Below are 17,316 nucleotides of genomic sequence, written 5' to 3'. Positions count from 1 at the left end.
TCAGAGCTTGATGACATGGCTGCTTGTCAGGCCCGGATGAACGACCCAAATAGGCATGCATGCAAATGCAGAGAGCATGGCATGTGAGTCTAGTTACAGTTTGTTTTGTCTTTTGATTGTCACATTGTCCACCGGGGTTTCATACTCGATGAATTTACATGAAAATGAGTAAACAATGGTGTCTGAAGTTCACAGTATGCTCTTCCATATACTGATCTATTTCTGATCTACTCTACTATGCCTTGGTATACCCAGATTTTCATTATAGGGCATGTTTGAGAATTCAACCTCTATAAGACACTTTCCAATGTTAGTATATTTATTTTCAACAGAATTACTTTTGTATGGCATAATTTGAGCCCACATTTAAACTCTGTGGTTGTTAAATTAATACATTTTAACCCAACTGTGAGGTTGATCCATATTTTACTCGAATTTGGTTTGAAACAACAGCATTTTCAAGTTTTGCTTCTTTGATTTGACAATTTACTAACATGCAATCTTGTCTGGACACAACAAAATATTCTAATTCACACAATAACAAATGATTAAAAGACTTTTAAGAACCAATTTTATTTTGTTCTAGTGAAATCACATACATAACTTTATGTACAAACAAGTTGCTGAATTCAAAAGCCACTTAAGACAGCATTAGGTGTGATTGATAAGAACCACTAAGTGAAAGTTGTTGTTGAAGTGAACGAACAAAAAAAAAAAAAACAGTTGTACAAACACTGGCATGTGGATAGAGCTTTTATTATCCTGGAGTTCCTAGATGTGTCAATAGGAACTAGAGGAAATAGAGGTTACAAAAGATTGGCGATATTTCCTTCCTTGCACTGTTTGCAATGCTGAGGTGAGAAAAACAGGAGAAAATATGGCTAGTTACCAGGCAACTGACCAATTGCAAGCACCTTAACAAGGCCACTTTTTTTCATAGCAACTTCCTTCATCGTCATTTAATAGTTCATGCGCCAATGTCAGAGTGACTTGTGCTGGCATTACTGAGCTTCCTCTCTTTTACTGCTGTTGTTCCTTTGTTGTCGGCTTCTGCATTCGCAGGTGCACTGGCAGGAGATAAAGAGATGCGGCTGATCACTGCGTTTATTAAATTGTTGCGGAAGCTCTGGCTGAGGAAGTTGTAGAGGATTGGGTTGGCGATGCAATGAAAGAGCGACAAGCATTGCACAAGGCTAAACGAATAGTACAGCACCCCAACCGTATTGCAGGAGAACAGATGTGGGTCCATATCATCCACTGTCAACAAGAACAACACCAAATGGTAGGGTAGCCAGCAGACCACAAAGACCAGTGAGTACACATGTACCAACCAGACATCCCGACGATTCTGGACCTCTGGAGCAGTGCGGACGGCTCTGGCTATCAAGAAGTTGCAGGTTATAATGACAGACGCTGGAGCCAGAAACTGGAAAATCAGGCATAGGAAGGAAACGGACAGAAACCATTCTGTGTGGTACTGCTCAGGAACCATGTAGCAACCCGGTTCATCCCACTCCAACAGGTCAACATGGACGTTCTCAAGCAAGGCCAGCAAGAGAGAAAGGAGCCAGATCCCGGCGCAGAGCAACCAGCGGCGTTTGTGCTGCTGTGGGAAGCAGGCAAGAGTGTTGGGCCTTGTCAGGGACAGGTATCTCTCCAGGGTCATGAAGGCCAGGAAGAAGGAGCTACTGTAGAAGTTGATAACATACACAAGGTGTGTGACCTTGCAAAGGAAGCGTCCCCACAGCCAGACCTTGTCCATGGTCACCTCCAGCATGAAGAACGGCATGGTGAAGATCACCATCAAATCAGACAAGCTCACGTTGATGATGCAGAACAGCACCCCATTCGCTGAATGCCGTCTTTTCCAGTTTACCCACACTACAATGGTGTTCTCTGCCAGTCCCACCATGAACAGGCCTAGGTAAAGAAGGAAAAGAGCGATTCGCCGGCCATCCGCATCTAAGTGAATGGTGCAGTCGTAGACGAACCATGGTGTGCCGTTGTAGAAGTCGAAAGATGAGTTGTGAATGTCATGCGTCATGTTCTGCAAACAGAAACAACATAGAAGGATTTGCTCAAATGTTATTCAACAGAGCTACTCTTAAGGTAGTTTTCTAGTTTGGGAGTTGGTAAGAAAATGGGGATTCTGGGGTTTAATTTAATCCACAATCCTCTGGCCCTTATTAGTCTATTATTCGAAAACGTTTAGGTTCTGATCCTAATCAAAATCTTTGATTTTCAAGCCATCTTGAGGCCTTTGGCTATGTTGTTCTGGTATTTTTAAATACCATTGGAGGGCTTAATAGTGGATCTCAAGGTCTAGATCAAGGTCTTTACTTTTCTTTTGAGAACTGTCAGCCAGAGACAGCCAGATAACGGCAAAAAAACAAAACAAGATACAAGTTTGCCAAATACAAGTTCACAATTGTTTTAGTATGTTAGATTGTGGTTTCAACCATATCCTAAAATTGACCTTAATTAGCACAAGTTGCCTGTTCCTGCTTTTAAAGGACTGTGTGTTGAACTTTTTTTCTAGAATCTCCTGCCCTGGATGCATTTTAGGCAAAATGTCAGAGATACAATCCTTTAACAGCAGGAATAGCAAGCTTTGACCTTCAGTGTCCTGCAGATTTCCCTCAAAATCCATCCTGCTTGACCTATCCCAGATCAGAGGTTTTGCATAGTAAATGTTAAGGGCCATAGCTACCCACCTCAGCCTTTTGGCACGAAATATCTTAATTATGACTAACGTTTATGTTTCACAATTACAAAATTAAAGTCCAAGCAATCACCTCAGGAATCAAAACTATTGGAGTCATTTTAGTGTCCTACTAAGAGTAAGGAGACTTACCTTGTTATGTGGTTATGGCAGATGAGGCACTCAGGGTTAGCCCCGTCTACAGAAACTGTCTTGAATAATATCACTGGAGTATTTGCTCGGCTGAATAGTTTCGTGGGATCTAGTCGTAGTTTGGCTTGTGGGGCAAAATAAGCTCTTCCCTCTCTCTTTCACGCGGCTGGTTGCTCCACCATCACACTGACAGGACATCCTCACAGGACAGGAGGGGGTTGAATCCGACAGGAAAGACTCCAAGATTCTTTTGATTTTAGATAGTATCATCCACATAACCGGACAGCATGTTTATTTTTCCAAGAGCATTGGTCTAAACAAAGCTTGGAGCCAAGATGGAATTAAAGTGCTTCCAGGATGCAAATCTGTACTAATGAGCAGGCACATGATACTCTTATTGGTAGCTAAACGCATTATGAATTCTGCCACTATGTTATGTAATAAACAAACACAAAAATGGAGGAAGGTTGGGTGAGGTCCCCTAATGAGTTTTGAGGGAGATTCACTGTTAAATAACTGTAGTCTACAGTTTTCATTATATTTCCACCAAACAAGCTAAACTTTGAGTAGAACTTTTAAACAAAGTGCTTGTAGGATTGTAAATAGAATTTGCATTAACATTTATTTATTAGATACACTTAAATCAAAAGTGATGGCGGAAGAAACTAATTGATACCTTCTTCATTTATTCAAATATTTGATAACACTACTGGGTTATTACCTCAGCTTTTAATCCATCCAAGTGCAGGAGTGAGAGTGAGAGCACACACATCCTGTGAACATAGTCAAAGCAGTGAGCAGCTATTGCTTCCAACTCCTGGGGAGCAATAAGGGGTTAGATGCCTTGCTTAAGAGCACCTCAACAGGGTATTGAAGATTGAGAAAGGAAGGTTCATTCACTTCCCCGATCTTCAATTCCTGCCAGGACTGGGAATCGAACCAGCAACCTTTGGGTTACTAGGCCACAGCTGACCCAGAAATTTAATATCATGGCATTTGATGTCTTAAAATCTTCCACTGGGATGTTAAATGTTTATTAGGGGCAGCTTGATGGCTCAGTGGTTAGCACTGTTGACTCATAGCATGAAGGTCGCTGGTTCAAATCCCAGCTGGCATTTCTGTATGGAGTTTGCATGTTCTCCTCATATTTGCGTGGGTTTCACAGTCCAAAGACATCCAGTACAGGCAAGCTGGTGTCAAATCCAGTTCCTGGAGGGCCGCAGCTCTGCATAGTTTAGCTTTAACCATGATTAAACCCATCTGACCTGACTAATTGAGTCCTTCAGGCTTGTTTAAAACCTACAGGTAAGTTTGTTGAAGCAGGTTTGGAACTAAACTGAGCAGAGCTGCGGCTCTCCAGGAACTGGATTTGACACCTGTGGGGTAAACTATTAGTGTGTGTGTGTGTGTGTATGCATGTTTTCCAGTGCTGGGTTGTGGCTGAAAGGGCAGCCACCACATAAAACATGCCAGAGTATGTGGTGGTGCATTCCACTGTGGTGACCACTGATAAAACAGGGACTAAGCCGAAGGATATTGAGCAAGTACATGTTTATTATGATCTTATTTTACATCCCTAATCCTACCTAAACCCAACTATTATCTTATGCAAACTATTAAAAGGCAGCTAATAAGTTGTTTATTGAGCTACATTCCTGATGGTTTGTTTATAATCTGAACTGTACATTAAAATAGTGTGACCAAACATTCTGATGGTATGTTAATGTAGACACACACTACTAAGTTTTTAGATATGCAAGCATTGACTATAGCACACATAGAGGACTTTAAATCAATATCTCTTAGGCCTTGTTATTAGGCTGGCTTGTGTAGCAAGCCAGACTATTGTTATCCTATTTTTCTTCTGAGACTAAAAATTAAACTCTATCTCCTCCTAGAGCTTTCAAGCTATGACCACCAAACTCACACCAGACCTCCAAACTGGTCTGACTCGGGTTGCTATATCTGATCCGACTTTTGGTTTTCCGAAATACGTCCCGGGACCGTCTGAAAAATCCCATTGACTTAACATTGGACCAAACTTTGTGACCTCATAAGTCTGCATCAGACTGTCCTACAGGCTTCTAACTGGGCTCATTTAACTCAAACTATCTAACTGCCAATAACTGATGAGCTTTTAACTTTCTGGCCACACCCTAGCAACCACTTTTGGGACCCTAGAAACTGTCCCATAGACTTCCACTGCAAAAGACTCTCATTGACTTTACATTGGGTCAAACTTTGTGAGCTCATAACTCTACATCAGACTGTCGCACAGACTTCTAACTGGGCTCATTTAACTCAGACTACCAAACTACCAACAACTGATGAGCTTTTAACTTTCTAGCCACACCCCTAACAACCAGATACGGCACCCTAGCAATGGTCCCATAGACTGCCATTATAGAGGTTCAGATTGATATCGTCATGCTGCAGTGTGATAGAGACATGGGTGTTGCTTTTAACTGTTCATACTGGCAAGAAGCTTTGATACATCATCAGTCTAAGCTGTCAATCCACTCCATAGCAACAAAACAGACTAACCTAGCAACGATATAACAGCAGCTATATCTCAGTATCAGAACATCGTAGAGAAGCGGGGGTTGGCTTGTTTGACTCATGCTAGCATACCATCCATCCATCCATCCATCCATCCATCCATCTATCTATCTATCTATCTATCTATCTATCTATCTATCTATCTATCTATCTATCTTACTTTTTAAAACTGTTTAAACTAAATAAACTATTACCATCAGGCTTTCACAAGCCAGCCTCAAAGTTTGTTCTCAAACTTTAAGAATCTAGTTGTTATTGAGTCCTCTCTTTATTTTTCTCCAGACACTTTTTTTTGCACAGAATCTTTTCACAGTTCAGAAAGTCTAAAAGGAAAAAAAATATTTAGCTGGTTTGTGCCTGATATCCTGAAAAAACACAGCACCCAGCAGGACAATAGCAGGAAATGCTTTCGCTGGTCGAGGGGCAGTGAGTGGCAGGCAGAGCAAGAGAGAGGTAGGAAACCAATTGCACATTAAACCCCCCCTCTCCAAACACCCAACATCCCCAAAGACCATCACTGCAAACTTGAGAACTAGTACAAACTGATCTCTTATTTAGTCTGGCGTAAAAAGATAGAGATATCTGCCTACACTCAAAAAGTTTGCCGCTATTTTACCAAATTTGGGTTGCATTTTTTAGAGCATAACAAAAGCTTTTGGCTTCAAAGAATGATTGTTTGATTTTTGTCTTTAGCATTTTGTAGCCCAGAGTATATACTTCAGCACACACTCTCCTGTTATATGCAATATTTGTTCATGACGTTTTTTCCACGTTCTTCTTCTGCTGATACTAAAAAATAGCAGCTTATCAGCTCTAACAGTGATGTTGTGAATAATGATTTCACATTATAGATGTTTATCACAGGCATCACGTAACTGTATATGTTGGTAATGCATTCATGTACACGCGTAAATACACACTCACCGGCCACTTTATTAGGTACACCTGTCCAACTCCTCGTTAACGCAAATTTCTGATCAGCCAATCACAGGGCAGCAACTTAATGCATTTAGGCATGTAGACATGGTCAAGATGATCCGCTGCAGCTCAAACTGAGCATCAGAATGGGATGAAAGGTGATTTAAGTGACTTAAAATGTGGCATGGTTGTTTTGTGCCAGACAGGACTGGTCTAAATGTTTCAGAAACTGCTGATCTACTGGGAACAGCATTTCTGAACGCACAACATGTCTAACCTTGAGGCGGATGGGCTACAGCAGCAGAAGACCACAGCGGGTGCCACTCCGGTCAGCTAAGAACAGGAAACTGAGGCTACAATTTGCAAAGGCTCACCAAAATTGGACAACAGAAGATTGGAGAAACATTGCCTGGTCCGATGAGTCTCGATTTCTGCTGCGACATTCGGATAGTAGGATCAGATTTTGGTGTCAACAACACGAAAGCATGAATCCTTCCTGGTTTGTATTAATGGTTCAGACTGGTGGTGGTGGGGTAATGGCGTGGGGGAAATGCCACAGCCTACCTGAGTATTGTTGCTGACCATGTCTATCCCTTTATGACCACAGTGTACCCATCTTCTGATGGCTACTTCCAACAGGATAAAGCACCATGTCATAAAGCGTGAATCATCTTAGACTAGTTTCTTGAACATGACAATGAGTTCACTGCACTCAAATGACCTCCACATCACCAGAACTCAATCTAATGGAGCACCTTTGGGATGTAGTGGAAAGGGAGATTTGCATCATGGATGTGCAGCCGACAAATCTGCAGCAACTGCGTGATGCTATCATGTCAATATGGACCAAAATCTCCATATAATATTTCAAGTACCTTGTTGAATCTATGCCACAAAAGATTAAGGCAGTTCTGAGGGCAAAAGTGGGTCCAACCCTGTACTAGTAAGGTGTACCTAATAAAGTGGCCGGTGGGTGCCCTCATCATTTTTCAGTTGAAATTACATCAAACGAAGAATATAAAAAAATGCACATTTCAAAGCACTTCACAAGATCTTTTAAAAATTATGGAAACTCGTTGCTCTAAAAAAGCACATTTTGTCCTGTTGAAACAACAAAAGTTTAATGTACCCAAGACTTTGACAGCATTTATTTGAAAGCATTTAGTTAACTGAACTAAAAGCTTCCAGTGCAATACAACTAAAAATGTTAGGTACACAAATGGAAATGTTTCGTTATTTCAACAAGACTAAATTAGCTTTGTTAAGGTAACGAGTTTCTATAAATGCAAGTTCAGTCAACCTGTATAGGCTTAAAAAGGAGGTAAACTCGTAACCTGCAGCACATCCTAATGGTCACCTCATTATTTTCATCTAAAACTGAACTTTTTACAAACAATGTATTATTTGCATATATTAAATAACAGTTTTCTGTTTGTTTTTTCTGAAGAAACTTTGCTCTGGAAGATATGAATTCTAGCTGGTGTTAAAACTCTTAACTGAGGGTTAAACGTGGCCTTAATCAGCCGACTATGAAAAGTCTTAAGGAGAATAATGTGCCGCTCTGAACTCAGTGTTCCAGCTACTCTTACAAGCACAAGGATTGGTCAGCAGTTTGCAGGACGAGCAGCTCTTTTCCATTGTTAAGAATGTCAGTGCAACAGGAAAGAGTTTGTCAGCAGAATCGCAGCTCCTGGAAAGGGTTTGGTGGATCCTGTCCTTGACCCTTTTCATGAGCAGGTCCAGACCTCCATTCTTTCAAAGGTCATAAGAGATACAGTAAAAAAAATAGCAGCTTATCAGCTCTCACAGTGAAGTTGTGAATAATGCTTTCACATTATAGATGTTTATCACAGGCATCACGTACCTGTAACTGTATACACTGGTGATGCATTAATGCACATACATGTACACTACCTGACAAAAGTCTCCAAATAACAAATAAGTTGACTTCTAGTTGATCATTTGGTATCAGAAGTGGCTTATATGAAAGGCAAAGGCCTCTAGATTACCCTTTTTTTACCAAAATAAAATATGATCATGCCTTGATTTTTAATGATTAAGTTAGGACAGTAAGGTCTGACTTTGCTTAGACAAAAGTTTTGTCAATTAACAGAAATAATGTACAGTGTAGAATATAAAGGCATGGTGCAGTGGAAAAAGAGTTAACATTGTTGCATCCATACATCTCTGCAATGACTCAAATAACTTAATAATAAAGTCATGTGAAATGGCAAAGAAAGCATTCTTGCAGGACTCGCAGGGTTCATCAAGATTCTTTGGATTCATCTTCAATGCCTCCTCCATCTAATCCCACATTTGCTCGACAATATTCATATCTGGTGACTGGGCTGGCCAATCATGGAGTACCTTGACCTTCTTTGCTTTCAGGAACTTTGATGTGGAGGCTGAAGCAAGAGAGAGAGCGCTATCCTGTGGTTTGTAATGTAATGGGCACCACAAATGTCCTGATTCCTTAGGCTGTTGATGTTTCCAGCCAATCTGCAGGTCTCTGGCATTTGTGATGATGGGGATGCAGTTCAACAAAAAAAAAAAAAAAAAAGACGACCTTCTGCCACTTTTCCAAATGATCAACTAGAAATCAAATTATCATTTGCTGCTCTTACAACTGGGATTGACTACAAGACTTTTGTTAGGTTAGGTAGTGTATATTTATGTATGTATGCATGCATGTATGTATATATGTATGCATGTATGCACGTATACATATATATATATATATATACAGAGCTTTACATTAACACCTGCCAAATGCAAGTAGATTTCAGCTCTGGCAGGTTGGACAGCCACCTCCACTAGCCACTTTGGCTTGGTGGAAATCATTTTAAAATTGTAGTTTTCTTAAAAGCAGGGTTTGACAATAAGCATGGTCCAATATTCGTGCAAATGTGATATTAGAATCCAGAAGCAGCACGACTGACAAAAATAACTATTCGCGCGAGCAAAAGAATGGTGAATACAGAATGAGAGCATGATCACTCACGCTAACAGCTGATGTGATGCGCGCGACTGTTAAAAAGCGTGCACGCGTTCCCATTTACTTGCGCAAAGCAACTGTGCCTAGAGGAAGCGCAACGGGTGCGATTGGTTCCCTTTGAAATAGACTGGACACAGAGCGATGATCGTGCACCCACAGTCCTGCTGCTTTCAAGAGTTCAAGATTAAAAAAAATAAAAATAAATAAAAATAAAAAAAATACACATTCTTTGTGACAGCGGTCACTGCTTTCATTTTAATTATTCTTAGAAGAGATTATTAACAGGCCTAACATTAACCGTATGAATAATATGTTTCACCTGCTTGCTTTTACTTAGTTATTTTTGTTAATATGGTTTAATTTTTTTTTTTATTTTTACAATAACATTGCTTTAATGGGAGATTACTTCCTGTTTATGTGTAGTTAACTGGTGATCTGAGACCTTTAGCCAGGACAGATTACTGTGCATATCTTAGATACATGATGACAATAATTTTTTCGTTAAATGTAATGTGTTTTTTTTTAAAGAAACGTTTTGTTGAATTAAAAAGAGCACCTTTAAAGCTATATTTTCCTTGTTTTTACACATTAAAAAATTGTGGCTGAGAAATAGTTTTTTGGTGTGGTCAGAGATAAATTTGGTAAATCCTTAATTTTGAGCCCTGAAAAGTCGTGAAATAAAAACTGATTGCATTGCGACACAACCCATTTGCACATGCACACTGAGCAAGCTAATACACAATACACACAAGAAGTTAAATGAATGAGAAGGCATGAGGACATAACACAATATCTAAATCAAGTCATTTAGCATGTCAAAGTCAAATTTAAGCAAAATATATTTTCCCAACAAAAAATGTGTGGCTAGTGAAAATGGTGAGTGGCTAGTAATGTTAGAAATCTACTAGCCACAGTGGCTGGTGATCAAAAAAGTTAATGTCAAGCCATGTATATATAAATATTGTTTATTTTTTAAAAGTTCCTAACGACTGTCCAATTATACTAATTATAAATTTAACAATTAAATTTATTAGTGTTTAACAAGTTCTAAATTACATGTTAAGTATATAAATATACAAGTATAAATATACAATAAGTCAAAAATAAATATACATGTCCTATAGACACGGTATTTAATTATTAAAAATTATTATATACAGTCTTTTATTGCCTTATTGTTTGTTGATATTATTATTATTTCAGTACAACTCCAATATTTTAAATATAAATAATTAACATTTTGTTAAAGTATTACATATAACAAAAATATTTTAAACACAGTATGAGTTTATAGTTCTTATATTTAAATAAATATGATTTTTTTATTTTAAAAGGCAGTTTTATGTTATTTTTACTGAATAACTATAAAAAAAGTATTATCTGCATTATTAATGTAAGACAGCAAATTCTTCCATTTGTAGTTTCAGCACTAAATAATATTTAAAACATCTGCAAACCAACAATAATAAATGAGCTGTTACCCAAACTGTTGTTCTGAACAATTTAAAAATGCAAACATCCACTCAATTTCTCATCTTCACCCAGTATATAAGAAAAAAACTATTTTTATTGTACTTAAGAATGCACATTATTAGTGATTACAGTCGTTACATGCATTATATGAACACAATGTAACAACTCGTCTTAGTGTAACAACAAGTGTTAAAACAGCTCTAAAAAAAGACCATTTCAATTACAACTATTATCGTGAACAAAATTGTGCCTCGCAAACCTAAAGGGAATAAATAACAGAAATCATACTGCGGTTTTCATTTTTCGTTGTTGTTTTTTTTTTTTTTTTTTGGAGGGGAATCTGGTCTCTTGAAAAATATATTTGGTCCAAAACACTGATTCGCAAAAAAATAAATAAAATGCAACAATAAGGCATTTCATCCTAAATCAGCGCAGTGTATTTCAGCTACAAACTACCAAGAAAAAATCCCTCTTATAAGGCTAACTGCATAAAGTAGCTCAAATATGAGAGATATACGTGTAATAATGTGTGCTCCGTCCATCCACATATAAACAGTCAGCATTCAATTCAGAATATTACTTTAATCCAGACACGTTTACGGTCTCTGGCTGCCCTTATATATGTTTTTTTTTTGACGTCTTCTAAAGTATCTTTCCAACATTCGAGTGCTGTACAGGTATGCATCAAGTGAGGCTAACATGCACTTTAAGCATGATTTTTAGCTATTTTTCCTTCATACTGGGTTTAAGGCGGTGGTTTCTCTCTCTGCCTATCCAAAGTCCAGAGAGAGGGAGAAAACACACCAGGGGCTATAGTTATGTCACTGCTACGGGTTTAATATCTTCTTAAAAGATTAGGCAAATGCGCACATATTTGTGGATGGAGCCACGAGGTGACTGATTTCTATTGATTTGTGAAACACACGGTTGATGTACAATGCTGGAGTGTGGATGAGAGAGTCCGGTTCTTGCTAACGTGTCACGCTTTAAGATCATCAGGATCATTTTTCTGAAAACATTAAACAGATGCTAGAAGGAGGAGAAAATAAACCTATGTGATGTGAATGGACAGAAACTGCAAAGTTGTGTTGAGAGGATCTGATGAAACTGCTGAAGAACAAGATCCATGTCATATTGTCACCCTAAAAAAAAAAAAAAAAGAAGAAAAGAGAAATTGAATAAATTTTTACAACATGTAGATACGCATATACACATATAGTTTGAACATTTTCATATCAGTGAAGAACATTTCCTGCCAAGTATATTTTTATATGTATGCATTAATGTATGTGTATGTATCATACAGCAAACATAGTAATAATAATAATAATAATAATAATAGATATTAAAAGATATTAATAGATAATAGAATAGAATAAAAATAGTATTTGTATGTGTTTTAATAATAATAATGTGCATTTTCATTTTTTTGGGGGGGTTATATATACATACAACAGTTCTGTCTGGTTCTCGAATCTGATTGGCTGACAGCTGTGCAACATTCTGCTATAACAGCACTCGTACTGCCTCCTCACCTTGTGTATTACTCCACCCACATAGAGTGACAGCAGATCATTAGACTCACTACAGTTTGACAAATATTGCAGCTGTTGGACAACATCATGTACTTTTGAGGCTCTTTTAGGAGAGAAAAGACGGTTGACGTTCCACAAGATTGCGACAGATACCACATAATAAGACTTTAGAGGAGAAAAAAAAAAACTGTATAATTTCTGCTGATCAAATCATTATAAAACTGGTAAGTGACATTCTAAGTTGATCTCTCTCTTTTGTATGTTATAGTGCTGGATTTATACCATAGTCTGGTAGTGTTTCTAGTAGTGTTTACTTTGCTTCGGCTTTTTCGGGATTCATTATTGTGATCTTCCAATTACAGTAGAAAAATACTAGGAAGTGGGAAATCTTTGTAGACTGATGGCATTTTATGCCGTTCAGCCTTATAATCCTAAAATGCAAGCAAAATCACCTGTTTTGTCATCACTTTAGACATTACGCTAGAGAATCATTCAAATACCAACATTAGCTCTAAAGTAAAATAGGCGAAGTAGCAACGATTTCTGCTGTTCTGACTTCAGCTGCAGATGTGAATGAATGGTGGAAGAAAGTAGTTCCTCATATAAAAGGATTTTTAGACTCTCCGTGTTGGATTTTTTTAATATACACGATTATGCCATCGAACTGTTGTATAAACCCAATATCACACTTGTAGCAGTGCGATACGGCTTTATATCATCACTGGTTAACCACACTAATGCACGCCTCCTACCAGTGCCGATATACAGGCATATCACACTGCTGCTTTTATTATTTTTAATCCTACAAAATACACTTAAAATGTTTATTTAACACTTATTTATACAAACTTATGTATGGTTGGGAGTAAAAATGTTAATAATGTGTCTTATTCTATACATTTCTGATATTATTTCTTCCAAATAATTAATAGTTAATCCTGTCCGATGGCAATTGCTCAAAATAACAAACATTACAATTTTGGATTTCATTAAAAAAAAAAAAAAAGAGAGTCCCCTACATTGCAGAAATTACTTCTATGTTACATTTGGAGTGAATTGGGTACTGTTTGAAAAGAAAACTTGAGCAATTTGACACAATCTGGCATATAATAATATAATATATATAATATATAATATATATATATATATGATATAATAACCTGATGGACTAATGCATCATTTTATGTAATGTTTTAATATTCCTTTTCATCAAACTGTTGTTCAAACAGCTCTGTGTAAACAAGTTTTTAGAAATGGCTTGTTATGTGGGTGGGTTAATTATTATTATTATAATTATTTCTCTCTTTCTTTGCTTATGTAATATGTGGACAAAATAAGTAAAACAGAGAATCATTTTTCCTTAAACTTTGTTTTCAATAAAACAAATTTCACAAAAAAAAAAAAAAAAAAAAAAATCGATTCATCTCAATCAATCATTTAATAACCTTTGACTAAAAAAAATCTGGATAATTTGACCAAATGTGCTTTATTCAAGAACATTTCATTTCCTTTTTCTTTCGACTTTAGGGATTAAATCAGACCTTAAAGTGTTGATCCAGAAGAGGTTATGCAAAAATGTTGGAGATGAATTCTCGGAATCGTTTGGCGTACTGTTCTGGATGAACCGTAGATATTTCAGCACCAGCCTGAGAGGAAGGAACAGAGTCATGTTGTCATAACCTTCTGTATCTCACAATTAAGCAAATGACATAGGTTGAGTGCGCATTAACATTGTTTTTTTCCACTCACGCCATGTTTAACAGTCTTTGCGGCGTGTGCTGCCTTCTTCTTAGTGTCATACTGAGTCAACACGTCGATCAGGCCCATGAAATACACCTCCCTCTGCGGCGCTCCTGAAACACAGCACAAAAAAAAGTGCATCAATTCTCTCTTTCATATGTCAACATTGACATTTAGTCATTTAGCAGATGCTTAAGTGCTAATAAATATATACATTTATACACACAGGGTTTCTGCTGATATCTTAATGTCAAATTTAAGACTTTAAGACCTATTTTAGACTATTAAGTATTAAATTTAAGACCTATACCGTAATTTATACTTTTGCCTGGTGCCACATTGCGCACCTCACAAAACAGACAAGGCTTTTATACTGGACACGTTCACCATTGAGATATTCTTTTAAATGACAGGGGGCGGTCAAAGGAAACAGACAGTAAAACCAGAGGGATAAACCGAGAAGTAGAAAGCTTCCGGAACTAGGTCATATCATTAATATCATTCAATATAATTGTTTTTAATTATTTATTAAAAATATTTTTATATTTTTATATATCTAATTTTTTTTTCAAATCTAAATGATGCAATCAGTTGCTTTAGTTAATTTCACAGACAATTCTACCTATTGTAGTTAAATATTAAATGGCAACAGATCTTGGGTTGCTCTACAATTTTTTATTATGGCAAGAATAAAAACAAAAATGAAGTACCAGTTAATAAAAATACTGACGTTTTCTATTTATTATTTTGCTCACTCAACAATTCACACATTACTGTCTGGCTAGTTTCTGTCCTTTACTTATAAGCTAAAAAAGCAATGATGGGCCAACATTCCTGACAATTATGACCAATAAAGCCTAGAAACTGGACATCAGTATATTGTAAACATCATGTTGGTTCATATATTCCTTTCTAGTTACAGTTGAAGTCAGAATTATTAGCCTTTTTATTTATTTTTTTCCCCAATTTCTGTTTAACAGAGAGATTTATTTTCAACACATTTCTAAACATAATAGTTTTAATAACTCATCTCTAATAACTGATTTATTTTATCTTTGCCATGATGACTGTAAAAAAATATTAGACACTTCTATACAGCTTAAAGTGACATTTAAAGGCTTAACTAGGCTAATTAGGTTAACTAGGCAGGTTAGGGTAAATGGGCAAATTATTGTATGACAATGGTTTGTTCTATAGACTATCGGAAAAAAAAATAGCTTAAAGGGGCTAATAATTTTGACCTTAAACTGGTTTTAAAAAAAAGTTTAAAACTGCTTTTATTCTAGCTGAAATAAAACAAATAAGTCTTTCTCCAGAAGAAAAAATATTATCAGACATACTGTGAAAATTTCTTTGCTCTGTTAAACATCATTTGGGAAATATTTAAAAAATATACATATAATTTAAACGGGGGCTATTAATTTAAACTTCAACTGTATCAATGACATAATTTGTTACTTAATTTTAGTTTGTAACTTGTAAATCGTTTTAAATTCAAAATTGTAATATATACATCTGTGTAAAACATATGACTGATGGAAAAACATATTTTGTAATATTAAAACCACTCAGGTCTCTCCTTTTCCATGGTCTCTTTTTTTGTTTTAGCAAACTTATCCCTCAGGTTTTCGCTAACTTTTACAAAATTTTTTCCTTCTTTTCCACAGCTGTTGCAATTTCTAGCCAAAAATTATTGGTCATCTGGTAATCTCTATGATAATGCATGGATAGATCATAAAGAACATGCGTGTACAGTCGATCTCTTCAAAGTGTTTCTTATTCAACTCAAATCAAATGTGGCGGCGCGCAAACTGTTCACTCGAGTCTCAAAACATTCCGTGAACTCTGCCAGCCAAAATCATGTTGCGCGCACGCAAAGCGAACCTCCGCAAACACATCGTGTGATGACGTCACATTCGCAGCGCGCACTGAGTTCAATAATAGGAAGCTGATTGGCTATTGCATGCCGGTCTTATTTGTAGTTGTAATACCGCAAATTACAATTGGACTACCGAAATAAAGAACTGCAACACCACGAAGACCAAGCATCACCAACAAAAAACTATTTAAATGAACATTAGATGTAGCGATACATGGACATCGGAAAAATAAGACCTGTGCAAAAATATTTAAGACCTAGAACAGCAAATTTAAGACTTTGTTTCTTTCCCGGGAATAATACTTCCTAAGGTGCTGTTGACATGAAATTGAACCAGATTTTTGTAAAAACCCAAACAATACACTCATAAAAATAAAACAATACAAAAAAAAAATCTGAGAATTATTTGTATGTAATAACAATGGAATGACACTGAGCTACTGAAACTTATTTAATACTTTAAATAAAAGGCTTTTTGGTAATGGCAGCTTAAAGACGCCTCTCATATGGAGAATGAAATCACATGCATTGCTCAGGTGTGATTTTTTTTAAAGATTTGGTAACACTTTACAATAAGGTTCATTAGTTAATGCACTTACTAACATGAACTAATCATGAACAACACATGTACAGCATTTATTAATCATAATTGAAGATTTACTAATGCATTATTAACATCCAAGTCCATGCTTGTTAACATTAGTTAATGCACCATGAGTTAACGAACTAACAATGAACAACTGTATTTTCATAAACTAACGTTAACTAACATAAACAAATACAGAAGTAAATGTATTGTTCATTGTTTGTTCATGTTAGTAAATGCATTAATTAACATTAACTAATGAACCTTATTGTAAAGTGTGACCAAAGACTTCAGTGTGCAAAATCTAGATGGTTATGTGGGACTAATCTATCAAATCTGAGATTTATTTTGCATTTTATATTGGATTCAAGTCAGGTGACTGGCTGGGCCATTCTACGGCTTTATTTTCTTTTTTTGAAAGCATTTGAAAGTTTCTTTGGCTGTGTTTTGGATTATGGTCTCGATTAAATTGTCATCCTGTTTTTTTCTTCATCATCCTGCTAATGTAGATGTTGGACTGAAGCAGCTAATATTAATTTATAATGCAGAGGGTTGCTGAATAACTACTGAGAGATTTCAGTTGCAGTCTGAGGTTTTGCCTTTCTATACCTCCCTTCCTTCATGTGTTCGAAACTTTTCCCCTGCTTCGTTTTATTACACATTATTAACTTCATTTGTAAACTAATTATTTGGTTTTCTTTGCATAAAGTGATTTCTTTGGTTGTTACCAACATCCGGTGAAAATGTCAAGTCAACAGCACCTTTAGAAATATGTTT

The 17,316-nt window shown here is 36.6% G+C and overlaps 2 protein-coding genes across 2 annotated transcripts in view; both read right to left on the bottom strand.

Annotated features, from left to right (window-relative positions):
- Positions 1 to 679: 679 nt before the first annotated feature.
- Positions 680 to 2,965, bottom strand: ackr5 (atypical chemokine receptor 5). Its single transcript, NM_001020478.2, is given in 2 exon segments — positions 680 to 2,047; positions 2,855 to 2,965. A coding segment is annotated over 1 exon segment (1,077 nt). The 5' UTR covers positions 2,045 to 2,047; positions 2,855 to 2,965; the 3' UTR covers positions 680 to 967.
- Positions 2,966 to 11,111: 8,146 nt separating this feature from the next.
- pip4k2ca (phosphatidylinositol-5-phosphate 4-kinase, type II, gamma a) overlaps positions 11,112 to 17,316 on the bottom strand; it is a 31,138-nt gene continuing 24,933 nt past the window's right edge. Inside the window, 3 exon segments of the mRNA NM_200101.3 lie at positions 11,112 to 11,941; positions 13,876 to 13,980; positions 14,084 to 14,187. Of these exon segments, the coding sequence (NP_956395.3) occupies positions 13,900 to 13,980; positions 14,084 to 14,187 (185 nt within the window). The 3' untranslated portion in view covers positions 11,112 to 11,941; positions 13,876 to 13,899.

This window comes from Danio rerio, chromosome 23, assembly GCF_052040795.2.
Source record: "Danio rerio strain M-AB ecotype USA chromosome 23, GRCz13ab, whole genome shotgun sequence".
In the NCBI taxonomy this organism is placed as follows: domain Eukaryota; kingdom Metazoa; phylum Chordata; class Actinopteri; order Cypriniformes; family Danionidae; genus Danio; species Danio rerio.
Note: the sequence above shows the minus strand (reverse complement) of the source record. Positions and strands in the feature narration are given on the sequence as shown.